Source organism: Nyctibius grandis, chromosome 24 (genome assembly GCF_013368605.1).
Source record: "Nyctibius grandis isolate bNycGra1 chromosome 24, bNycGra1.pri, whole genome shotgun sequence".
NCBI lineage: Eukaryota > Metazoa > Chordata > Aves > Nyctibiiformes > Nyctibiidae > Nyctibius > Nyctibius grandis.
This window is the reverse complement of record NC_090681.1, coordinates 3,655,664-3,681,096: the sequence shown is the minus strand read 5'-3', so window position 1 is coordinate 3,681,096 and position 25,433 is coordinate 3,655,664. Positions and strand designations below refer to the sequence as shown.

At 52.5% G+C, this 25,433-nt stretch overlaps 1 protein-coding gene across 1 annotated transcript in view; it reads right to left on the bottom strand.

The window, feature by feature from the left end:
* Window positions 1–25,433, bottom strand: part of RPS6KA1 (ribosomal protein S6 kinase A1) — a 42,605-nt gene that overhangs the window by 3,363 nt on the left and 13,809 nt on the right. Inside the window, exons 3-21 of the mRNA XM_068417654.1 lie at window positions 15,749–15,802; window positions 10,947–11,063; window positions 9,624–9,705; window positions 9,298–9,378; window positions 8,417–8,496; window positions 7,691–7,797; window positions 7,097–7,134; window positions 6,824–6,966; window positions 6,242–6,312; window positions 5,903–5,991; window positions 5,423–5,487; window positions 4,323–4,425; window positions 2,973–3,100; window positions 2,466–2,591; window positions 1,908–1,997; window positions 1,513–1,671; window positions 1,131–1,292; window positions 438–514; window positions 187–304 (exon numbers count right to left, since the gene is read on the bottom strand). Of these exons, the coding sequence (XP_068273755.1) occupies window positions 187–304; window positions 438–514; window positions 1,131–1,292; window positions 1,513–1,671; window positions 1,908–1,997; window positions 2,466–2,591; window positions 2,973–3,100; window positions 4,323–4,425; window positions 5,423–5,487; window positions 5,903–5,991; window positions 6,242–6,312; window positions 6,824–6,966; window positions 7,097–7,134; window positions 7,691–7,797; window positions 8,417–8,496; window positions 9,298–9,378; window positions 9,624–9,705; window positions 10,947–11,063; window positions 15,749–15,802 (1,890 nt within the window). The remainder of the gene's footprint in view (window positions 1–186; window positions 305–437; window positions 515–1,130; window positions 1,293–1,512; window positions 1,672–1,907; window positions 1,998–2,465; window positions 2,592–2,972; window positions 3,101–4,322; window positions 4,426–5,422; window positions 5,488–5,902; window positions 5,992–6,241; window positions 6,313–6,823; window positions 6,967–7,096; window positions 7,135–7,690; window positions 7,798–8,416; window positions 8,497–9,297; window positions 9,379–9,623; window positions 9,706–10,946; window positions 11,064–15,748; window positions 15,803–25,433) is intronic.

Here is a 25,433-nt window from a genome sequence, read left to right as displayed (position 1 = left end):
TAAAGCAGGGAGAGGCACGCTGCTGAGCTGCTCTGGGGGAGAGATGCATGGGGTGGAAGCTACACTGCTGGTTTTCTCCTCTCTTTTCTGCCCTCCCTCCCCAACCTGCTTTAAAGTTGTCTCACAGCGACCGGCCGTGCTTGACCTCATCCCTTTAATGTAACCCAGATGAATATCAAACCGTACCTTGGCCATGTCAGAAATAGTGTCCCAGTTGCCTCCACTGACCGAGAACTTCCCCCCACCTATTCGGGTCAGGATCTCTTCTGGAGTGTCACTGGGACCATTTGCAAACGGAGTGCAGCTGAGGGGAGGAGAGAGAGCGTTTGATTTACTGTCCTGTAACCCAGCCAGGGAGCAGCGACCGACCAGGAGAGGTCCAGCTGCCACCGTGGAGCGTGTCTGAGAGCATGGTGCTCACAGCCCCGGACACTTACCCTGCGAGCATCGTGTACAGGAGAACTCCCAGGCTCCAGACGTCACAGCCCTCATCGTAGCCTTGGCGTTTTAGTACCTGAACAGAATAAGCAAAGGAGAAAAAAAAAAAAGCGTGGTCGGTTCTTGTCGTTGAGCTCACTTCAGGTCGTGAAGAGCAGCTTGACCTGGGTGCAGGCTGTAGGCAAAGCTCCTAGAGCCCTACTGAACAGCAACGTCTTGGACTAAAGGTCAGGATTCAAATCAGATTTTGGTTTCATGGAACAGAGGAACCTCCCAGGCACATCAAAACAGAAGCCATGTTCCAGTGCGGTGACACTGCACGCGTGCTCCATTGCGTGCCTGCTTTTTTCTTTCTTCCACACCAATATAACTGAGTGGCAAATCATCCCACCTCTTCCAGCAGGTCAGTTAATCAGGAAGGGAAGCAGCCTAGAAAATCACTGGGATTTTAAACTCTCCGTACCCTAAGCAGACCCCCTCGTAAGGACAGTACAAGTCGGAGGACTGCACTTGAGATCCCCTATTTGTTCATTACTACGAGTGGTATTACTGTAGTTACCTCTTCCAGGACAGAATACGTCAGAGCAGGCTGGTGTTAGGAACGGGGCAGACCTACCTGTGCCGAGGGACAGCACAGGCCAGGGGAGGGAGGTGAGAGCTACCAAAGGGTCTCAGGTCAGTAAGGCGCTTACCTCGGGTGCCACAAAGTTTGCCGTGTAACAAGGCGTCATGAGAAGGCCGTTCTCAGCCCTCAGCTGCTTGGCAAAGCCAAAGTCACAAATGCGAATGCTTTCGGGGTTTCCTGACTCATCCACGTAGAGAATATTGCTGGGTTTCAAGTCCCTGTGAACCACCTGGGGAGCAAAGAAAGCGCCGTTCTCATACCCCAGGAAGACAAAGGTCTGAAGCTGCATCAGGACACTCCACCCCTGCTCTGGCCCCACATCTGGCTTGCCCAAACAGCAACGCCAGCAAGAAATAATAGTCCTGACAGGCACAGTTACTCCCTGGAGGAGAGGGAGCGTAGCGCAATGCCAGCCAGCTTCCCAGGAAAACAGATGTGACCATACTCACCCCTTGGGAATGCAGATACTCCACTGTTTTACAGATCGTGTACAGGACCGAACTGGCTTCTCTCTCTGAGAAAAATTTCTGTCTGAGGATTTTATCCAGCAGCTCCCCTCCCCTCATCAGCTCGGTCACCAGATACACGTACTTCCCATCATCGTAGACCTGCCAAAGCAAACGTGGAGGGGATTAACCAAAAGGTGCTTCCAGAGCTTCCCTTTTGTACTTCTAGCACCAAGAAGCAGACAGAAATCAGCAACGCAGAGGTGGGTCTGGGGATGCTTCCCCACCCCAGAGCAATATGGTGAGCAGGGGCATTGGGTTGCCCATGCTGGAGCTGCCTTCTGCCCCCCTGCACTTCCTAACCCAAAACACATGGAAGTCATTCAAGTTACACTCACATCTTTCAAGGTGATGATGTTTGGATGCTGCCCATATCGCAGGAGGATTTCTATTTCCTCCGAAGGGTCTCGTTTGCTCTTGTCAATAACCTGCAAGAGCACAGATCAGCATTAGCCACAACGGGGTGGGAAAGGGGCCAGGACAAAGTGAACAAACTGAGCGTTTGGAGCCCTGCAGAGATCCTGTACCACATCCATTCCCTGTCCCCTGCCCTCTTTAGCCATAAGCTCTAGAAATCCCTTAGTTGCTTCATCAGTTCTGTGTCTCCAAACCCCAAAGTTTTATGTCTGGCTTATTTGTTAAGAGCTGGCACAGCCACGGCAAGCTCTGCAAAGGAAGGGGAGATACTGTCCTCCCTCTGAGAGAGGAGAACTCTGCTTCCCCGCTACTCCTACATGAGAAACCTTGTGCAGTTACATGCACAGCAGCACAGAAATTGTCCATTTATGCCCTGCACAAGCAGGGAAAGCAATTTCATTCCTGGATGTTATTTTGGTCATCGTGGGGATGAACAGAAATCTAACAGGGGAGTTCAGTTCAGATGGTAAATGTCAGACCTTGACTGCGTATTCCATGTTGGTCGCTTTATGAACGCAGCGTTTACACACGGAGTAGGAGCCGACGCCGATGGCCTCCTTCACCACGTAGCCGTCGTTGAACTGGACGTTCTTGCCGTGCAGCTGCTGCAAGAGGAAAGCAGAGAGCTGATGGGCTGGGAGGGTTCAGGGAAGGCTTTGTGCGACGTGATGAGTTAAGTGCAGCACAGAGCGAGCTGACAGACTGCTGTCTGCCACATCCCACAGCTTCTCCTCCCGGCTGGGGAGAGGGAGGAGAAGAGAACAAGGCAGATATAGGTCAGTGGGCTAACGCTATCTGCATCTAGCACGGTGCATCTCGGTGGCACTTATCAACCCAAGAAAGGTTGAAAGAACAATAGGATGCAAGAACTCAAACCAGAACAACACTGCCTCAGGCTCTGCTCCAGACGGCACAGAGGTCCCACAGCCCCACTCTGCACCGTTACTGCAGCTTCAAACAGTTGTTCCTCTGTCCCTGCTTCTTACCTGCACAACCGAATGCAGAGGCGCCTGGGCAGGTTTCACCTTGCCATCTTCCATCAATCCGGTCGCCACAAAGCTGAAGCCTCGGAAGAGCTGATGGGCCCCCGCACTAGGGGGGATGCCTGGAGAATCTGCAACGGGAGTTTTGAGAGATAACTTCAAGAGGACTAGCCCTGCGGGAGCAGAAGTCTTCCCCTTGCTCCCCAGGAGCTCTGTCTCCTCTTTAGGTTATTCGAGACAAGAGCCACACCACACAGCACTGAGCTTACCCCTAACACAGAATCCCAGCATGGCTGGGGTTGGAAGGGACCTCTGGAGATCATCTAGTCCAACCCCTGCCAGAGCAGGGTCACCCAGAGCGCGTTGCACAGGGTCGTGTCCAGTTGGGTTTGAATATCTCCAGAGAAGGAGACTCCCCACCCTCCCTGGGCAGCCTGTGCCAGGGCTCTGCCACCCTCAAAGGAAAGAAGTTTTTCCTCATATTGAGAAGGAACTTCCCATGTTTCAGCTTGTACCCGTTGCCCCTTGTCCTATCACTGGGCACCACTGAGAAGAGTCTGGCCCCATCCCCTTGGCACCCGCCCCTAAGGTATTTGTAAGCGTTGATAAGATCCCCCCTCAGTCTGCTCTTCTCCAGCTGAACAGCCCCAGCTCCCTCAGCCTCTCCTCATAAGAGAGATGCTCCAGTCCTCTGACCATCTCCGTACCCCTCCGTTGGACTCTCTCCAGTAGTTCCTTGTCTTTCTTGAAGTGGGGGACCCAGAACTGAACACAGTTACTCCAGGTGTGGCCTCACCAGGGCAGTGTAGAGGGGGAGGAGAACCTCCCTCAACCTGCTGGCCACACTCTTCCTAACACACCCCAAGACACCATTGGCCTTCCTGGCCCCAAGGGCACATTGTTGGCTCATGGGGAACTTGTTGTCCACCAGAACTCCCAGGTCCTTCTCTGCAGAGCTGCTTTCCAGCAGATCAGCCCCCAGCCTGTACTGGTGCATGGCGTTATTCCTCCCTAGGTGCAGGACCCTACGCTTGCCTTTGTTGATCTCCATGAGTTTCCTCTCCACCCAGCTCTCCAGCATGTCCAGGTCTTGCTGAATGGCAGCAAAACCTTCTGGCGTATCAGCCACTCCTCCCAGTTTTGTGTCATCAGCAAACTTGCTGAGTGTACACTCCACTCTATGTAACACCCCACATATCTACGGCTGGGCCACCTCCTCAGTGCTGCAACCATCTCGAGGTGGCAGCACTAGCAGGAGGCAAACCTTGCCCTGCTGCCACCGGCAAACCAGTATTAAGCCGTAAGGTATCGTTTCACACAGGAAACTTTGGCTTGGCATGAACTCATACAAACCTTTTGGTGTACGTGACGTGAATTCTGTGTCAAAATAAAAGGTGTCATCTGGTTGGCCTACTGCAGGCTTGAAGGGCGGTTTGATTTCCCTGCGGTACAGCTTCTGCAAAACAAAGACAGCTCAAAAGTGCTCTGACAGGTCAACGAACGTGCTCAGAAGGGTGCAAAGACTTGCTGGGGATGAGAGGCCAAGAAGAGATTTTGTAAAACTACAAACAGCTCGGTGGCTTAGCATTTAACTACAGCTCGGCGGTCTGAGGGAAGACTTCTTGCCAGTGGGGTGCTTTTGAGTCAGTTTGTGGAGAAATACTACAAGTTCTACCATATATTAAATCAAGAAGAAAAAAAAAAGTGTTCTACATGCACCTTGGCCCCACTCCAAAAGCAGCATCTATAAAGTATTTACCTCGCCAGGTTCTTCCACCTCCTCCTAACTCCCCTTAGGGCTTTGCTGACACATCTCTCTCCCAGGACAGACAGAGGAGATGCTCGAGGAGGTCAGTTGTCTCCCAGCACTCCCACAAGCAGCCTTTTAAAATTGCTTCTTGAAGCAAAAATTTGAAATAAGCTTTCCTAGCATTGCTGGAGGTTCAGTCTAGCAGCTTGCTGGGTGCCTGGAAAGCATTAGACGACTGATCTTCAAGATCCCTTACCAAGGGAAAACAGGGGAGAAACAAAATCATGTGGTAAAGCAGGGAGTTGGCCAGAAGCAACTGGGAAATGCCGGTTGTTATCGCCCTGCTTCTCTGTACAAAACAAGGTACTTCCTTGCCAGAAATGTTTCCTTGAGTCCTTCCCACTTTGTGCAAGACAATCCTTGTTGGGCCAAACCCCAATGAAAACCTGCACCTTACTGTTGAGAGATGAGTAAATGCAAACCAAGGTGAGATCACAGGCAACTCAGGTATGAGACAGTTATTCACATGATAAACAGAATTTTAGTTTCGGGAAGGATTGTTGGAACAGATGGAAACAGGGACTGGGAGCTCTCCCATAGCTGGTCGGTCTGCAAGCACCACGACCGTGCTACTACTGCAGTGAGAACTGCGTTACTGGGGCTGAGGGGTGTAAAAGTTTGCTTTTATATTTCTGATACTCACATTCCAGTCAATGGTAGAGTAGAAAGGATGGCGCTTGATCTCTTCCGCCCCGTCTGGTCCAGAACCTGAAAGATGCACCCGTGGATTAAACCAGGACCTGTGGCATTAAACCAGGACCTGCTGCATTAAACCAGGACCCATTGCATCAAACCAGGACTCAGTGCATTAAACCAGGACCTGTTGCATTAAACCAGGACCTGTGGCATTAAACCAGGACTCAGTGCATTAAACCAGGACCTGTTGCATTAAACCAGGACCCGTGGCATTAAACCAGGACCTGTTGCATTAAACCAGGACCACCGACAAAGCGAAGGCTACTACTGTGTGTGCAACACAGCCAGGTACCACAGGGAACGTGGTTGTAACGAAGCGAGCCCATTAACCAAGCACAAGTGTGAACATGCCGCTGACCCAACGAGGACGTGAGAGGCCCCAAGATGGCATCAGGTGTATTCAGAAACCAAAAAAAAAAGGTCTTACCTAATCGGTTGGCTGGATTTCTTTTGAAAAGGGCTCGGAGGAGGCTCTGTGCCTCAGAGCTCAGGAACTGCGGCATGCCCAGCTTTGCTCTGGAGAGGAAGTTAGGCAATCGGTTGCAGGTTTAAAGAAGTCAACTCACAAGCCTGACTGCAGCACCTCCGCCCCCAAAAGTACAATCATCTGTTTGGCATTTACCCGGCACCCTTCAAACGAACTGTTGATACAAAACCGCTTGGCAAATAATGCCATCAAGTTGCGAGAACCCCCAAATTGCAACACGCTCAAAGAGCGAGCAGAAGCTCGCCTCCTGTACGTGCATGAAAGAGAAACTCCTCTTACTTGAGGATGAGGGTCATCGTCTCCTTACGATCCTTCCCCTGGAAGGGCAGCGAGCCGGTGAGCATTTCAAACTGGGAGGGAAGGAGAAGAACGGGAGGTCACACGTCTGAGCGTCGCACAGATCCCACCGCACCTTCATCTGGGAGCTCGCCAAAGCTAGCGAAAAGCTTGCGAGGGATCAAAAGCCCAGCTCTAAAAAAGACAGCAGGCACCACATCTTCTCAGAAGGACCCTGGCTCACAAGGTTTGCAGCAGGAACGCGTTCGAGCCAGCACCTGCTCCTGTGGGAGCCCTCGGGTTCGGCAACTGCCAGACGGTGGCACCAGATCTGCACAGACACCCACATCCCAGCGCTGGGGCCGATGGACACCCCCACACACCCCACGCTGGGCACCCCACGCTGGGCACCCCAGCACTCACTGGGACAACAGCCTCAGGAGCTCTGCCTCCCCCGAGCCCTTTTGGGGAGCCTGGAGAACATCCCCAGGTCAGCACATCTGCTAGCCATGCAGAACCACATAAAGGTGTTTCAGAGCTACCACTGGAGCAGCTGCTGAGCCAGGTCCCCAGCTGGGTACATACCATTAAGACCCCGTACGACCACCAGTCAGCACTGTGGGAGTGGCCCTGGCGATTCACAACCTCTGGTGCCATATATTCCACTGTCCCACAGAAGGAGTAGGCTTTCTTCTCGTGGTCTATAGCCTCCTTGCTCAAGCCAAAATCTACGTAAGAGAAAAACTGTCAGCACGCACCATGCTTTGAGCCATCACACAGAGCAGAGCGGCCTAAGAGAAGCTCCAGATGTCAAGAACCAGCCTTGCTGGAGCACGAGGCTTTTGTGGAGTCCCTTACCTGTGAGTTTGATGTGCCCTTCTTCATCTAAGAGGATGCTACAGCATGAATGAAAAAAACAAGTTGTTACTGTCTGCAGAAAGGGCTGGTGAGAACAAGCACCCACAGCAGAGCCTGGTCTGAGGTGCTCCCAGAATCCAGAGCAGAAAATTGTCTGTCCCTTCCCCCAGTGCTTGAAGCTCCATCACCAAGACACCAGTGGGACACAGAGCAGCTCCCTTTTCTCTACACCCTCAACTTCACATTGAACGAGTGACCCCCACAGGTTACACCACCTCTGATCCCCCCCATACCCCAAGTCATGCAGCTGGTGTGTGTCTCTGCAGAGGCCCAGCCTGGTGCCTTTTCCCTCCGAAGGCTCTCAATTGCTTAAAGCTGGAGCCAGGAGGCTGCCAAGGATTACTGCTCAGACATGTGGCACACACATGCTGCCTCCCCAGCGCTCCTGGCCATAACTGCTGATCTGAAGAGCAGGAGCCTTGTCGATTGGCACCACCACCTCCCATCTGCCTGGCCTCGGGGCATCAGTCGGTGCTACAGGCTTGGGACCGAAGGGAAGGGCTCTGTTCCCTGCCCCAGCTGTGCCGCACGTACTTCTCTGGTTTGAGATCCCTGTAGATGATCCCCAGGCTGTGCAAATGGTCGAGCCCCAGAGCCAGCTCTGCTAGGTAGAACTTCACGTCCTCCTCGGTGAACATGACCTGCAGGAAGGGAGAGGAAGCAGCCGGGCGCTGGGGTTACAACGCCGGCAGCGGGACCACCTCTGCTGCACCCATGCAAGACCTTCACATCCATGTTGCTCCCTCCTGCCCTTTCATACCTAAGTTTCCCAGGCTTCACCCACCATCCTCAAGTATCAATTAAGCAGCAACACCAAAAAAAACAGGCCAGGTTGCTAAGTAGCAGACAGGTTTTTAAAAAACTCTTAGTTTATGTTTACCAGGTTACGTTTCCAGTTGTTCTTCACCTGGCACAACTTCTCCTTACCCGTCCCATTCCCTGCCCTCGCCCCGTCCCAGCGAGGCGACCCAACCAGCCAACGCTGCAGCAGAACACTGTTCTCGCCTGTTTTTGTTCTTAACGTGATGCTCAGCAGAAACTGCTGCAGAGGTGAGACCTGCCTGCTACGCTGCTGCCTTTCTGCCAGACGACAGGGCTCCTGAGACATCCTCTCCTGTTGCCAGCTCAGGGCTAGCACCAGGTTGGAGATTGTTTCCACCCTTCTCAAGGACTTTGCAAGGGTCAATCGCTTCTCCAGGCAATTAAGCCCAGATAAAACGGGAGCCTCAGCGACCCACCAAGATGCCAGAGCATACCCACCTCTTTGGAAAGCCGAGTGAAAAGGTCACCTCCTCTGAGGAAATCCAAGATGAGATACAGCTTCCCCTCCGTCTGGAATGCTGAAACACAAGCCAGCGCAGGAATCAGACCCCTCCGCGGAGGGAAGGCTCCGGGGTGTTACATTAATCACTTAAATCCCGATGGCTCCGGTTGGGCAGATGCCCTGCGCGGTTACTAGGTTAAACACAGGTAGGGCTAATTATCGGGGGTAAACGAGACAGCCTGCCCGTGATGCTGAAGTGGGAGCTCACCAGCAGCGCTCTGGCACTGCAGAAAATCCTCGTTTTATGGGGTTTGGTTCCCTTTCAGCCAGTGATGCCCTACTGAAAGGGCTGTTTTCCCAAGAGAGGCACTGGGCTCTTCCCAGGGAAAGGAGCTGTCCTCGTCTTCCTCAGAGCCAGAGCATTAATCCTGCCAAACTCTGGCTTGACTAGTTAACTCTGCTTTCGCAGTTTCTCCTGATTTAATGTTTTGATCCCAACGATTTGATGCTTAAACCTCTTCTCCTGGTCTATGCTCTGTTTGCCATTCAAGAGCCAGAGCGGGCATGGGACCAAAGACCTTTCCAGGAAAGGATTTGTGTTAAGGGGATTGTGAAGGCTCCAGAGCAGCACAGCCAGTGAGGGATACAGACTGATCCAGGCCTCTTCTCCATTCCAGGTATCTCCAGAAGCCTCTTAGGGACCATGAGAGCCTGTCAGCATCCTCCAGGCAGCCTGCTGCTGGATGCCTCACGCTCATCTACCTGCTCATGGCAGGCGTGTCTGTAGTAGCATCTTTCTTTACTGTGCTTAAAAGCAGGCAGAGTCCGTTCGAGCCTGCAGCCCCTCTCCCAGTGTCCCAACCAGCTCCACACTCACCGTAGTGGAGTTTCACCACAAAGGGATGGTTTACATCAGCCAGGATGTCCCTTTCTATCTTTGTTCTTACTCGATCACGCACTGTGGGAAGAGAGAGGAAGAGCTCAGATGCTGAAGAAGGCACACAGTACCCCGGTGTCAGCCTTGCCCCATAATACCTGGCAGCCTGAGCCAGATCTTTTCCACCTCCAGCACTGCAACAAGGGTCTTTTATAGACTTCTATAGATACTTCTCTTTCACCCAGCCCACCCTGGGGCCAGCAGTGACTGCTGTGACATTTCTGTAGGACATGGAGGATAAGAACATCGCAGTAAGAGTCTCCTACCTTTCAATGTCGCCTTCTTGAGCACTTTCATGGCATAGAGGTGGTTGCTGTCTGGCGGTGTTATTTTTCTCACCAAGAAAACCTGGGGCAGAAGAACACCACATGAGCCAAGCACTAAACATTAGCAGTAGGAGTTGGATGCCTCCCAAAGTGGGAAACCTCACGGTAACCCTACGAAGCAGCTGGCTGCAGGACTGGTAAGAGGTACCTCAAGCTCTCCATGTGAAACTCCATGAGGGTTTCAGGAAGGTGCTGTGTGTAGACTCCTCTCACCCCCCATCTCCAGCCATTAGAGCCCTCGTGCTTTTACACTGCGCTTTCCTCCTCTCCAGCCTTCCATACCTCCTGCTCACTCCTGCGGGGCTGTGGCTGATGCCTGGGAGCTGTGACTCGAAGCACTGATGCTTCAATGTACCACAAAGCCTCCTGGTGACTTGCTGGTTCAACAACCAGATCAACTCCTTATTACTCAGGTCCTGCATCCTCTCTGGATTTTTGCCTCCTTCCCTTCCCTCATGTCTCAGACTACCTGGTTTTAGGCAGCTTCAAAAAGACACCACCCTTCTTCTGCAGAAAGCCACTGCTGCATTTGCCCAGGCAACAGCACCCAGTCCCGTACAAGCCCCCAGTGTTCACACTGGTAACTGATTGACATGAAGTTGATCTAATGTGTGAGCAGATGGTCTGCGAGAGACCTGGATTATTTACACACTGAAATAGATAAGAGTTACAGGCTACTTCCTTCCCCCTTCACAGAAAGGAAACTGGACCGTAAACAGGGGCCAAAACCAGACGCAAACAGCATCATTTCTGAGAAGAGAGGAACATGCCTGAGTCCTCCAAGTCTTCAATTCAACTGACAGCCTGGCAGCCAGCTGGAGAGCTGCAGGATGTCCCTCTGCCCCGTGTGACACCTGTATTCACAAGCAGAAGTCTACCCTTTTCTCCTGATCATCTGAAAAAAGAACTACAGGGGAGTTTGGACATCCAGGCTGGCCCTTAGGAGAAGACATCACTACAGTTGCCTTTCAAGTTAGAAACAACCATTTGCTAAGTGTGTTGTGGCTGCCCCCTCCCTGGCAGTGTTCAAGGCCAGGTTGGATGGGGCTTGGAGCACCCTGGGCTAGTGGAAGGTGTCCCTGCCCGTGGCAGGGGGGTTGGAATGAGATGATCTTTAAGGTCCCTTCCAACCCAAACCAATTTATGATTCTAAGTGGACTCATCAGTCAGATTCTCATGATCTGGTGGGAATCAGGAAAGTGGTTGCATTGGGGATAGTTCCTTTGTCATCAAAATCATTCACATAGGAAGAAGTGACCTCACCTTGCCGAAAGAGCCCTGTCCCAGCACCTTCAGGAGCTCAAACTGTGAAGGATCTGCTTTCTCGGAGCCTTCCTTCACATGGTGCGTGATGTTGATTTCTTTCACAACACCTTCGCCCTGAAAAAGAGGGGACACAGTTGGCTGGGAATATACTCCTGCACAAGGGAAAGCAAGCGTTATCGGATTAAGGAACGAGGATTGTAGCTACAGACTTAGAGGAACCACATCTGAGAGAACCATAAAAGTTGCTGCTTGTCATAGGTACCTCTTGGCTTCAACATCTGGAATAAATAAGGGATCATTAGGCTTCCACCCGGCAGCCTTGTTAAACACCCTGCGCTCTCCCCCAGGGCTCCGCTCCTCGCGCCGCAGGTGTTGCACCCCTTTGAACTGCGTTTCAGAAGAGCGCTTGAAAAGCACCTTCCTTTTTAAGGCAAAAAAACCCAGGAGTGTTTATGCCACTAAAAATCCCACAACACAAAAATACGGCACCACTGTTGTCAAAACACGGCCAGGGCTGGCAAAAATCAGACATGTTGGAGCCCATCTGCTCAGCAATCTGAGCAACTCTGCAACATAAGCCTTAGTGCATCTTCAGCACGTACAGATGATGCTTTAACAGACTCAAGCCTTCAGGAAGATTGAGGGGAAGCCAAGGTCTCTGGCACATGATTTGTTTAAAACACATTTTTTTATTTAAAAAATTAAAGAAGAAAAAGAGACTTAATCAGCAGTATCTAGAATAAACTCGCCAACGAAGCTAGGCCAGCACATGGGAACAGCCACAGACCCTGGGGGGATGCTGAAGCACCTCCTTCCCCCAGCAAACCCTGCCCATCCCCTGGTGCATAAAGCCCAGAGTTCAGCTCAACAGAAACACCTTGTCCTGCTGCCTATTTGCATCCCAAATATAAAGAGACTTTTTATACTACTAGTCTTCCAGCTGTGCCTTTCCCTCTACTTCTCTTGACCATACCTAGCCAATATATCTGTGCTTTGGTTTCCTCCAAACTTGACCTGTTCCAGCCTCTCTCCCAGCTGACCACGGGCAGATCCACAGGGCAGGCTGGACTCAACTTCCCCATTCTACAGACATGAATCCTACTCAGGCCAGAAATCCCTCGTAGCTGTATGTCTTGTAAGGGCAAGTCCAGGCTTCTTAGCACTTCAGTCCCACGTTACCCAGTGTTAGACGTGGTCTGGTTGCTGTTTGGACCTGAAGGCCAGCAATTATGTTCCAGAGGGCATTAAACTCGGTTGCTCTCTGACCCTAGGGCAGATGTGGCCATCAGAGGCTGCCAGAAAGCTGGAACTACTATTTAGTTTTTCCCCTTGCAGAGCTGGGGGGGGAAAAAAAAGTGAAGCTTTGTTTTCTAAAACTATTCAGATACTTGGTCTGGAACCCACCTAATCAAAGCAGCTTTTAAAAACAACAGGAACCAAGTTTCTGCCTCTCCTCTGCACCCCAGCCCACTCCCCACCCTCCCAGCACCTTCTCGGGGAGGGTGGCCTTGCCATGCGCCCACGGATGTGGTTGCCTACCTGCACCGAGCACCCTTGCCTTCCCCGCTCTCATGCTTGGCTTTTCTCTAGACTAGGAAGTGGCTTTGTTTCCATGTTGGTAGCTTTGCTCTCAAGATCCTGCATTATTCAGACACTAAGACCCAGCAGAGAAGCCCATGGTCTCACCGGTACAGCACGTACAGCCCGAGCACAGGGAGAGGGCTGGGGGACAGGAGCTGCCCCCCGTGTTGTCCTGCCTTTGGCTGGTCTCAGTGGTCTCAGGCAAGAAAGATCTTATAATTCCCATAACAACAAGTTTTCCTGTTCCATAGGATCTCCCAGCTTAAAGCAGACACCTTACACTTCTGGTTTCGTTTGGAGGCTTAGCCCATGGCAGACAGCTCTTGGTTAGGAACAGCTTCCCACTTCTAGCCAAGAGGGCTCCTCCTGCTAGTCCTTCCACATTCTTCAGCTCTCCAGGGAGAGACCCCACAGCACTGAGAGACCCCAGGATGGGACCAGTGGAAGTTGTAGGCTCTTTCCCTCCCCCCAATCTTCAAACACTAGAGAGAAACCAGGTCTACACAGCATCAGCACTTGTACAGCCATGCACGTTTCACCCTGTAGCATCACACCTAGGCAGAGAGGAACACTTAAATGAACTCCTGTATCCACTTCCAAGGCATCTGGACCATCCTCCTCCCACAGCTCTTCAGAAACTGTGGAGTGATGTATTTTCAGAGCTGTGGGAATTCTTCGCCTTGGTCAACAGCGAATCCCAGTGTGTTTAACTGCAACTGGTTTCGGCAGCCCAAGCTGTACCTCAAGGCAGGCAGAGATTTGCATACCCAGCCTGCCAGCCCGACCACCTCAGCACACACACAGACCCACTAGACCCACAGTGGCATCAGCCGAGACATTGCTGAAAGCCTTCTGAGAAAAGCTTTGAGATGCCATTCAGCATCTTGCTGACACAAGGGAGGTTTCCTCCCGTGGACTCATCCAGTAAGTTGCAATTCAACAGTGAGGACTCTGGAGACCAGCTCCTACAGCTTGGTTAGCAGCACACCAGGTCAAATCTCCAGCACAAAAGCACCCGTGTGCCACCGAGCTGCGGCACAAACAGCCTTTGCTTGCACCGAGATAAGCTTCTTCCAATGGCACCATCAAGCAAACTATCCCAGAAGGCAGAAAGAGAAAAGCAAACCAGACTGCTCCCAACATCCCTGTGAGGCATCAGCCCACCTGGATGAGCAACCTGCAACACGGAGCGAAGCGCAGCGAGCTGGCGGCGGTACTGACCGGGCTGGAGAGCTGGCTGGGGGCAGGCAGCTGCAGGCTGCAGGGCTTGGCTCGGTGTTTCCTCTGCAGCCACAGCGTGAGGAACGCGCAGATGCGAGGAAGTTTCGCGTCCCTCTCCATCCTCCCATCCCGATCACCATCGCAGAGCCCCAGGAACCGCCACCCCACGAGCTCCTGGCCAGCTCCCAGGGATCAGGGGGGGCTCCCGCGGTGCTGCATGAACACCCCGAGCTCGAGGTTGCCGGATGGAGGAGATACAGGTGGTTAAAGCCCAGCTGGCAGATGCGCAGTGGAGACAAGCGACTCGGTCGCACGGAGGCAGGTTCATGCTCCCACTCCCCAGCGACAGCGCTTGTGGTTGAGGCTTTTTTTTTTTTTTTTTGGTTTTGCTTTTTTTAAAAAAAAAAAATCTCACAGCTTCTTGTTCACATTTGGTTCCCTGGTTGAGCCAAGACGCTGACAGAAAACACACATGGTCTAGTTAAAGTGACTTCCATCTAGCGCTGCGTGAATCTCAGGTCAGGCTGTGAGCTTTGGGGGTATTTCCACAACGGGGGAATATTCTGAGAAATCACTCTTTAAAAAGGAAGAGAAAAACTCATGAAACCCCACACAGAAGTCTGACACCACCTCGGAAAGCTGCACATCTCTTTGCTCTCACACTGGTACAGGGATGATGGGTCACCCACGATGGGGTTCAGGGTGCAGCAGATGGGCAAATCCTCTGGCATCACTAGGATTTGCGTCTAGTCCTTCATTTGCTTTATGCTGCACAAGAGTCCCTGCCGTGGACGCTGGAGTTATCCAAGAGCCACCCGGGGAAGTTCCACGTGAGGTATTTTTAAGGGCATTTCTGATGCAGATGGCTTCTGAGCCCGCTGCTGCTCGGATTTACTGGCAGGGCAGAGGAGAGGTATTTAGAGTGCTTGTTTTGCCTCCTTCCCCCTCGACCTTTCCATTGGGTCAGGACAGACAGATGTTTTCTGCAGCAAGACCCCGGGGAGTGCAGGTAAGAAAGAAACCCCTTGAAATGAGTAAAAAGGCACCCACGCACCTTTGCAGTGAGCAGTAACCCCGTGTCAGTGCTGATTTCTGAGTATCTCCAGAGTGCAGAGTATGGAAAGAGGATCTTGGTTTGCACCCAGAGAACCTACTTATGACTGTCGTGCCTCCTCCGCCCCCACACTGTGCTCTTTGAGAACCGATAACGAAAGAAACAAATGACTTAATACCAGCAAGGCAGCTGGTCCCAGCTCCACGGAGGGAACCTCAAGAGGTGCTGAGGTCCAAAGCAAGGGAGCTGGGAGCAGGTGCCAGCACGAAACGGCACCGTGCAGCTGCTGAGCACGAGCCTCCAGGAGACTCGGTTCACACTGACACCTCCTTCATTCTGCCACAGTCCCAGTTAAGCAGAAACCGTGTCCACAACGTGCCGTCCAAAGATGAGCATCACCACTTCCAAGGAAGCTTTACGTTGCTCGGTGAAGCCGTGCGGGGGATGCAGCCACCCTCTGCGCGTGGGCCCGGCAAGATCTGATAAATCTTGTCCCGACCGAGACAATTTTGCGTGTTGTGTTATCAGGCGCTCAGGGTGGGGAGAGCAGCCTCGGAAAAGGCATCAAAAAAACCCCCACTGTACGTCCATGCAACTACACTGCTGGAGCGCCCGCCCCAGCAAGCTGACAAGATCAGAAAGCCACAGGAGACACAAATGACAGCACGGAAAGAGGTTTGGTGTGGGGAGGAAGGAGGAGGAGGATGAAGTCAAGTCCAGGATGTCACGTGAGCAAGTGAGCAATAGCTGTTTTCTGTATTAGCAATCCCACCGAGCCGAGCCGGGCTGGTAGGGGCGTGCTGAAGGAAGGGTTTGGTGCTCAGAGAGGTCCTCGCGAGCTCTGCTTACGCCCTCGCGTACGTGGGACGAGCCATCATGGGACAAAGTGCGAATTGAAGGTGTGAGTCTCCTTGAGGTGCACATCTGCAGCAGGCTCGCTTACCTTGTCTGCCGAGTCCACGAGGTCCTTCTCTATCCAAGTGATGTCTGATTTTGCCTGCGGGACAATAAATGAGGGTCAGCACAGAGGGACTGTGATACTCAGCTAAAGTTTTCCCAAAGAACTTGTTTAGTAAGACCAGGTGAGCTGTTAGCTCTGTCCCACCAGACATCGCTCCTCAGGATGCGAGTCTGAGCTGTGTGGTGGCTCCAGGAGAGCAGTCGGAGCCAGTTGCTGCTAAAGGCTTTGATAAACTCTGATGGGCGGTGGAGAAGGACACGGTGCCCACACTTGGTTACTCACGTTCCCCAAGAATCAGAGCACCACCACCACGGAGACAGAATTAATTTCTGGCAGGTTGATTATCGTCTAGATCAGATTTTACTCTCAGCTACACCTGGACAAATTCCAAAAGCATCTGTCCTGGGTCTGCAGGGAAGTTTGGCACCCCCATGGCAAAGAGAGGGCTTCTCTCCAGGGGCATGCTCAGCATCTGTATTCAAATATTCTAATACCAGAACTCACCCCATCCCTCGAGGGCAGGGCAGGGCCAGCCCAGCTGCTCTGACAGGTCCCTGAACAGCGTTAGAAATGTCAGTTTATGCTGCCTCTGGGGCCAGATGCAATTCTGTGAACCCTTTTAGGGAGAGATGCAGAAGCATTTAAAGGGAGCTGAGAAAAAAACTGCTTCTCAGCTAGGATATGGCTCCTTCTCCCCCAAAAACTCAGACTTAAGGGAAGAAATAAGTTTTAGCAAGATCAATAAGTTGTTACAAAGTCAGTCCCCAAGCCTGCTGTATTTTAATGAACGTACATAGATTTGCTGTCACATCTAGGTACTCCTTCACCTGTTTTTTAGATAACCAGCTAAGTTTGAATAGAAAAAACACCCCCAAAAAAATGAAATCAGATTTGAAACATTTCCTCTGAGAGGTTCAAGTCTATGGCTGCGGATGAGACAAAACCCATGTGACTGCAGACCGAAGGGATCTGAGAGACTCGAGCTGTGACTTCTCTTGTGTCTTTTCAAGCAGTTTGTCAGCACGGCGGAGCCTGCGGTGCTGGCAGGGCTCTTCGGTGCCAGCAACCTCACCCAGGTGAGCACAGTGACCTGAAAGTAGGACAGGAGCTACGGAGATGCGAGAGAACAAAAAGCAAGCCTGGAGGGAAGGGAGGAGCTGCGTGAAAACAGCGAGATTAGAGTTCAGAATTAACTGATTTTCAGCTCCGGAAGGACTGAATCAGATGGGAGGGGGCCCTTGCAGTCTCCTCTTCCCCTTCCTCCCCTCCATGGCTCTGCCCTCGCTGCGGGAGCACCGAAGATCTCTTTGGGTCTGGGAGAAGGTGCCTGTCCCACTGCTGCCGTGGGAGGCAGATGCCTGGGGCAGGCGGCTGACACATCTACCAAAGCCACAACGAAACCCCTTCCCGAGTGCCCAAAAGCGATCCCACAAAGCTCAGTGGTCCCACCCCAGGGATCACACCCACCCACGGGGAAACCAGCTCCTTCAACCCTGCCGTGGACGGGGAGGGATTGGTTTCTCTCCCACAAGCACGGATCTCACTGCAGGTCCACAAGACACTGCTCCTGCAAGCTACCAGCCATCTCTGACACCCACAGCCTCGGGGGAGACCATTTTACACAGGTTCCTGCACTGCTGGGCAATGATATTTGCTGCTCCTGGAAAATAAAAGGACACCCCAGCCACCAGCCAGGTCTGAGCCCAGGAGGTTGCTCAACTCAGAGGAGGAGACAGCTTCTTCTGAACTTCCCAATGCCGCCTTCAAACTGCACAGACGGCTCAGTCAACCTAGACCAGGGGCGGGGGACATACACACGAGGTTTGTTTTTTTTTTTCCAACACCAAGTTCAAAATACAAGTCCTCTTTCCTACTTTCCCCTTTTTTGAGGAAGCATTTTACAAGCCAGAAGCCAAGAGACAGGTTTGTTTTTGCTCGCGTTTTGTCACTTTGCTGGTTGAGACAGTCACATCTAAATGCAAGGGGAAAAAAAAAACCCGCAAGAGCTAGAAACAGATCAGGTTTTTGGCATTTCGCTTCCTATTCATCAACAACTAAGCAGAAGCTGTTTTAATTTCTGTTGCTTCAACACATGCTCTGGTCCCAAAACACTCCCAAATTCTGGCAGCACCTAGGGAAGACGCTTCTCAGAAAGCAGTTTTACCATCAGAAATGCCTTTTCCAAAAAAAAAAAAAGAAGTGGTTAATTAAAACTGGAGAAAGTCTGGCTCTCCAGGGTCAGGCGGTTCACCAACTTGTGTGTCCTGCAGAAGAGACAGAGCACAGAAGTGTAGGCAGAGCAGAGATTTTATCAGTTAGACACTTGCCTCCTGGATCCTCGGCTTGGTGCGGAAGAGGAGCCTCAGCATCTCCAAAGCTTTAGGCTGCTATCCTCCCATGCTGGGCAAGCTGGCTGCCGGACTCGGAGCACTCCGCAGCGCCCAGCCCAGCACGAGAACCCCGAGTGTAGTAGTTACATCACTGGGATGTATTTTGGGAGTTTTCGCTGAAAGGAAACTGTGGTTTCGTATGGGGAAATCGCATTGTGTGGCGATGGCCGCACGGCACCGGCAGCCAAGTGAAAACACGGGATGGTTTTAGGGGTGCTGAGGCACGGCTCTCTCCATCGGCAAACCTCAGCAGGCCCTTCAAGAGGATGGGTATAGTCCCCCGGGTCACAGACAGGAAAACAGGCGTAGAAAGAGCAATTTCAGCCACCACATGAGGCAGCAAAAAGAAACAGAGCCTGTGTAGCTTTCTTCCTCAAAGTTAAGCTGCAAACGCTGAGCCCAGCACAGATATTCTCCCCGTAGGATCAGCTGAACTGCATGTTTCCAGGGAAGGAGCCAGGAGGAGGCAGCTCCCGACCCTTCCCTGGTTTGTCCCTGCCCTGTGTCAGAGTCGCCGCTTGGTCACCTGCTCGAGCGGGTCTTTGGGAGGCTGCTGCGGGGTCCTGACGTCTCATGGGAGGGTGGCACAATCCTGCCCGCTCGCTCAGGGGTCAGCTCCTGCACCGTGACACTGCTCAGCACCGTGACACTGCTCAGCACCCTGCTCTCGTACACCCAGGGATGCCTCAACACAGCCAGAGGGGGAAGGAGATGGGAATTGGCCCAGTCAGGCAGCACAGACACGGGGACCAGAGCAGAGAGGGAAGAAGGGCTTCAGCCCTATGGCTCTGCAATCAATTCTCTCCCAGTTTCTGTGTTTGCAAGGAAAAGAGGGAGCCACGTGCTTGCTCCCAGTTCCCCTCAAGAGGCCATCTGCATTTCAGCTCTGCAAAACAGATGCCCTGGATGGTTTCAAAAGTTACCCAGCTGTTTCACCAGTGTCACTGCAAGGTCCTTTGCTGTTCTACAGCATCCCTTCAGCTGTCCCTGCCCTGTACCTTAAAAAAGCCACAGTTCCTGCTGAACTTTCCAGATCCATGCAACTTCTGCAGCTGGCAAGTTGCTCAGTGCTGCCCTGGGCTGCAGCGTTCAAACTGCTGCCAGGCTGCAGGTGTGTCTGCATGGAGCACCCCGAGAGCTCTTTCCCACCCCTGTAGCCTGTTCCCCAGGGGGAATCGCTCCCTCCTTGGTGGCAGGAGGCACAAGGAATCTCAAAACAATTTAGCAGCAGAGAAACACAGAAGCTGGAGCTTATATTTGGGCAGCTACAGCTCGTGCAAGGAATTGAAGCAGCTGGAGAAGGCAGTGTGCTTCAGTGTGAGCCGGGACGATGCAGTACCCTGGTTCATGGTCTGGCCTCTCTTCTGATCAGTTTTCTGACCTGTGTGTTATTATGGGCACAAAGAATTGCATCCCTACCCTGTCCTGCCTTGCCAGGGGCCTGGCTCAGCCTGCCTGCCCCTCTTCTGCCCTAGAAACAGCGCTTGGAATTCCTGAGGCTTTTCACAAGGAAAAAGCCCACCCTGACGCCCCTCTGCTAAACGCAGAGACCACAAACCAGCCTTGCTCAGGAGCTGAAGCCATCAGCTCTTCCCTTCAGATGCAGCTGACAGCCCCAGAGGGAAAGGCTGCTGCCAGAGTGCAAACCTCCGCTGCTTCGCTGTCTCTGCTCCCAAGAGAAGGGGCCAGAACCAACCAAACAGGTAACGATCCCAATATAAGGCGATAAATCTAAAGCAAGAAGCATAAACCAAAGGAAACTGCGGTGCAGGCAGCAGGTTGTGGGTCTAAGGGCAAGAGACACGCAGGCTGAGCCGAGGCAAGAGCCCTCCTCCATCACACTTCCAAGTGACCTTACACATCCCAGGGGAGTGTGACGCTTTTAGGGCAGAATTAAATCGCTTCTAGGCCTTATTCCACATTTTTGAAAGGCAAAAAGGCAGATCCTGGGAGTAGCGAGACGATGCTGCCTGAGCAGCGGTGGGCCAGACGCTGGCACGGATGTGCCAAGACCCGGCTGTAAACTCTGCGTGAACCCGCTGCCGTTGGCACATCGGTCCTAGGAAAGCTGATCCCCAAATCCAGCGGTGCCAGACACAAATGGTTCCTAGCACATGGTTTAAAGATGCTGTAATCCAATTCCACGGCAGCAGACAAGACCGTAGGGCTGAGCTCCGGCAAGTCCCAGCATCAGCTCCATAAACCAGGACACTTGCTAGCCCTATAGATTGAAATCAGCATAACCAGGGACTGCCTTTGCCTCCTGCCAGGATCCAGTTACATCCCACCGAGCGCTGGGAACAGCATCGGGGAGGGAAGGATCAGGGTTTCATAAACAGGAAGGTGATGGTGTGAAGAACTGCTGCCAGAGGAGAGCCAGCTGCTGTCACATCAACACGCTTCTGAAGTGGGACCGGTGCCGCCGTGCTAGACCAAAGGGATGTCTCGGCAAAGGTCTCAGCTGCTGCCCAGGAAGCCCTGCATGAAGACGACCTCCGACGGCATGCAGACCCCTCCAGCACAGCCTGCTCCTGGGCACCGGCCTCAGGAGTGGCAGCTTCACGCTCCTGAGCTTTTGCATGAAATTATTTCATGCAACTTACTCCAGAGCAATAACCTCCTCGCAAGAGCAGCAACTCCTGCTCTGGAGGGAGCTTGCAATAAATGGGAAGCAAGAGATGCCGCAGCTTTGCAGAGGAAGCGAGTGTGCTTTTGGCTGTTGTAAGGAGCAGAGAGGTGAAGGCTGCTCTGTCTGGAACTTTTTTTTTTAAAGTGGTGGTTCTCAAAAAGGGGAACAAACATAACAAAGCAACCTCCCCAGCCCCTGCCTGCCCTCCTGCCAAGGCCTTATTTGGGCAAGGCTGACGGTTGGTCTCATTTGCAACCAAAGAATTGGCCAGAACCACTCACTTTTGTCTGCACTTCTTTGGTGGATCAACCCTGGGCGCTCCTGGGAGCCCCCAGCCTGGAAATCCTGTGGGACGCTTGTCCCTGAGCAGCACCCTTCTGCCTCGAGCAGAGACACCCTTGAAGAGAAGGCCTTCAGCTCGTGGTACCTGCATCCGAACGGACCCACCAGTCAGCGTGGCGGACGGGCTGGACCTGTTTGAGGGATGGGATGGAGACAAGGGAGCTGTGCCTCCAGGCAGAGCCATTTTGACACAGGAGGAAGCGCTGCCCACAACAACGACATGGTCGTATCAGCAGCTGCAGATTCAAACGCACTTTGTTGCCATCCACCGACTTCCAGGAAAGCAAGGCAAGGCAACGCTAGCTGCCCCCACAGGAAACCTGCCCTCGAGAAGCCTGCAACTGCTGCGGGACCTCTCGGGAGCTGAGAAATGCCACCCTGTACCAGTGCTACGTGCACGTCCTGCACGTGGCAGGGTCCCCGATGCTGCTGGGGCTGCGCTGGGAGGGGAGAGCAGGAGCTGGGGCAGAGTAAGCAGGTGCTGCTCCTCCGTGTTTACCAGGAAGGGAGATGTTTCCTGGCCTGCCACTCACTGCAGCTTAGAAGAGAACTTGAAAACAGAAGTCCAGCCAAGCAGAACGTTTTGTGAGATTGTACCGATTTCACTCAATTGCTGAAGTTAAAAAAAAAACACCTGGGAGAATTCGAGAGTTTCACTCTGTCTAATTAAGGGGGCATTGCAGTATCAAGGCTGTATTCAAAGATTAAACACCAAAGCCATCTCTCTGCTTACACATACCACACAAGCAATTAAAGAAAAAAATAATAATTTGAAACATCAAGCAGATTTGAAAACCTCTCTGCCCAAGAGGAGACTCTGCCCTGTTCTCCCACACATGTTCCAACGGGTTTAATCCCAGCCCACGCTCCCCGGGCCATGCCAGCTCCCTCGGCCCCATAGCTGCCCTCCCTTCCCAGTACAGAACCTCATGGGCTCTGGTTTTCCCACTTCAGCATCACCTCGAACATCACTGACCCAGGGCTGCGTGCTCAAAGCAAAGGTCTGACCACTGTTCCATTGCATTTTATAAGAGAGAGTTACTTTTGCTTAGTATGTGCATGCCCACATCTGCAAAAGAAAGACACTGAGAAGAAGAAAGAAGAAGGAAGGAAGACACTGAGACCTCTCACTTGAGATCCTTGGCCACTTCCAACCACACTAGGAGCAGAAAAAGCTGCAGAAGAACTCAGTCCTGGGGGTTTTACAACAGCAGGCGGAGGGAAGAGGTGAGCCCATGTGAGACATTGGAGAGTCAGCAACAGCTTTTGCAGGAGGAGCGTAAATGCTTGGGGTCACGGACAGAGCTTAAAAGAAGAGGGAGATTCTTAGAGCAACCAAGAGGATCTGCAGCGAAAGAGCGAGCTTCGTTAGTCCTTTAAACTAAACTCACACCGAACAAGGGCATTTGGTGTTCTGAGAGACAAAGACCTCGGGAGGCAGCCAGAGCCCAGGGGGAGGCAGGGCCCACCGCGGGGCCGCTTTGAAGGTGGAAGTCTTGGACAAAGTCACTTCTACAAACACAGCTAAGGAGCACCGGAGACTTCGGCAACTGGAACTTCCCGATAAGTGGATAAGGACGGGGGTGGATTCCTGGCAGGAGCTTTGCAGGAAGGGGTTATGGAGAGGGGTCAGCGCTGCGCTGGAAAAGAGGCACGTTTCACCCTACACCGTCTCTGAGGACTGTTTTATTGGTCTCCTGAAAAACAAAACAAACCAAAAACAGGAGAGGGAGAAGAAGAAACCCAAGACACACAGGCAGACCTCTGCACAGCGAGGCTGGCGGTAACGCTGGCGACTACAAATCCTGCTCATTGCTACCTTCATGCACAAACTCCGACAGGACCAAGGCAGCTGGGAGAACTGAACGGCCAACTCCATCGTGGCACGGATAACGCCAGGAGCCTCCCTCTGTATGGCTTAAACCAGAAGCCTTTGACTCCGAGCATCCTAAAAGCCCTCCGCTGTCTTCCTCAGGGCAATTCCTCTCCACTCAGACAGGCAGCCAAGTGCTCAGTGTAAAATTAATTTGATGACCCTTGGGAAGGACTTTGCTGCCACTCCGAGCAGCGATCTTGGCTCCCCACAATGGGGCTTACGAGCAAATCCCTAAAAAGGGAAAACTCGGACTGAGACAGTGCAGTTTTACCCTGTTTGGTGTTTAGATGGAGCAGAGTTCCACCCTTTTTCATGGGCCCCTTCTCTCACCAGCAAATTCACTTCTCTTGTATGCATGAAAGTCACCCACATCACCTTCCGTGGAGGTGGATGGAGCTGTCACGGGGGGGAAACACTGTGAAATCCTGGAGGCCACAAACAGACACCAGCATGTTCTGGGAACGGGCAGGAGAGCAGCAGTAACAGAGCATGGGGCTTCCCGGCAGAGCACAGTGGGACAGTGGTGACAGGTACCGGTGTCTGCAGCCGTGGGACAGGCTGTGTCACCCCCAAAGGGGCTGAAAGCCCCAGGGGACCCTGCCAGGCTGGCTCCCCTCAAGTACACTCCAGCAGGTGGCACTCGGAGCATCTTCCATGTCCCAAAACGTGTTTCTGTTCTGAACCAGGAGGGTGGGAGCCAAAAGGACCCATTGCATAAACACCCATTTCATAAACACCTCTGTGGGAAGACTCAGCACCCCTAAAACGGGGGGATTGAGGTACTGATTAAGGGGTGAGATGTTTTCTCAAGCAAAGCCTGAGGCTGAAGAAGGGAGAAGGCAGAAGGTGGCCTCGCACCCCAGAGCTCCCACGGCAAGGCAAGTCCTGCTTCACAACATCCTTTTTGAGCTGTTGTTACCAGCCTCATTTGACCAGGAGCACCAAAACATCTGCATTACGCCAGAGAGCTCGGGTCCCTTGTGGGATGGAGAGAGCGGGGAGGCTCAGGCACAGGCATCCCCGTTCTCCCTGCTCCTGGCTCTCTCCAGGGGCACCCTGGCACCAGATCCTGCAAGTTTCTTTTAAAAAAAAAATAGAAAAAAAAAAATCTCTCCACCCTTTCCAGGCACTACAAGCCACAGCTGGCCAGGATCAGCTGACAGCGAGCAGTTTGGGCTCAAGATACAAGCTCAGGCAAAACATCCTCACAAACCCCACCGAGACTTTCCGATAGCTCTGCTGTGCCGCTGCAGCCTGTTCCTGCTGCGGAGCCACGAGAGAAGCACTCGCAGCCGGCTGGACTTTGCACCCAGTGAAATGAGATGCCAGAGAGGAAAACACCTTGTACTGCCAGGAGATAAGGAACTACTTCATTATGCAGCTTCTACAGAACAAATTAGTCTCCATTTAGAAAGTGCAAAGGATACTGCCTCGCCTTCCCGTGGCCCTATGCACATTTCCCAGCAAGGAGGAAAGGTTTGTTCTCAGCAAACTCGGACCAACTGGTGCTTTGATGGTGGTAAAACCAGCAGACTCCAGCCCAGGCTTTTCTAAACGAATAATATTACTCTTAGGAACCAGCAGTAAAGCACTATCCTCCATCTAGGCACGATGCAGTTTTGCTGCTTTCAGTACAGAAGACGAAGCATCTTTCTAACCGAGTTATAAAATAAAATGACGGTTTCACAATGAGAACCGAGACGTGTTTGCTGCCCCTGGAGTTGTCGTGGGATGTGGAAACTATTCTCCATCGCAGGAACGCGGGAATTCCATACTCCTCCCACAGCACACATGCTGCCGGCGGTTTTCTTGTTGCAAGACACATGAAAAGTTGTCTCAGGACTTGGTAAAGCCTTTGCTTGGTACCTACCAGGTTTTGGTGTGTGTGTGCTGGGAGAACCCAGCTCTCCTCCACCCTCTGGGAAGGACACACGTGTGAGATACACTGAAAGAAAAGCGATCGTCACATTTTCATGGTGGCTCTGAACTACAGCAGTGTTAGAAGAAAAATAACCCACGTCCAAAACACACCCAGAGCTGTGTGTTACCAACACCCTAGTGAGAGCGTACAGGATGAGCGCCTGCCGTAGCAAAGCACAATTTTTTCATTTAACAGAATCACAGAATCACAGAATCAACCAGGTTGGAAGAGCCCTCTGGGATCATCGAGTCCAACCATTGCCCTGACACCACCATGGCAACTAGACCAGGGCACTAAGTGCCATGTCCAGTCTTTTCTTAAGCCCCTCCAGAGATGGTGACTCCACCACCTCCCTGGGCAGCCCCTTCCAATGGCTAATGACCCTTGCTGAGAAGAAATGCTTCCTAATGTCCAACCTGACCCTCCCCTGGCCAAGCTTGAGGCTGTGTCCTCTAGTCCTGTCGCTAGTTGCCTGGGAGAAGAGGCCAACCCCACTACACCCTCCTCCC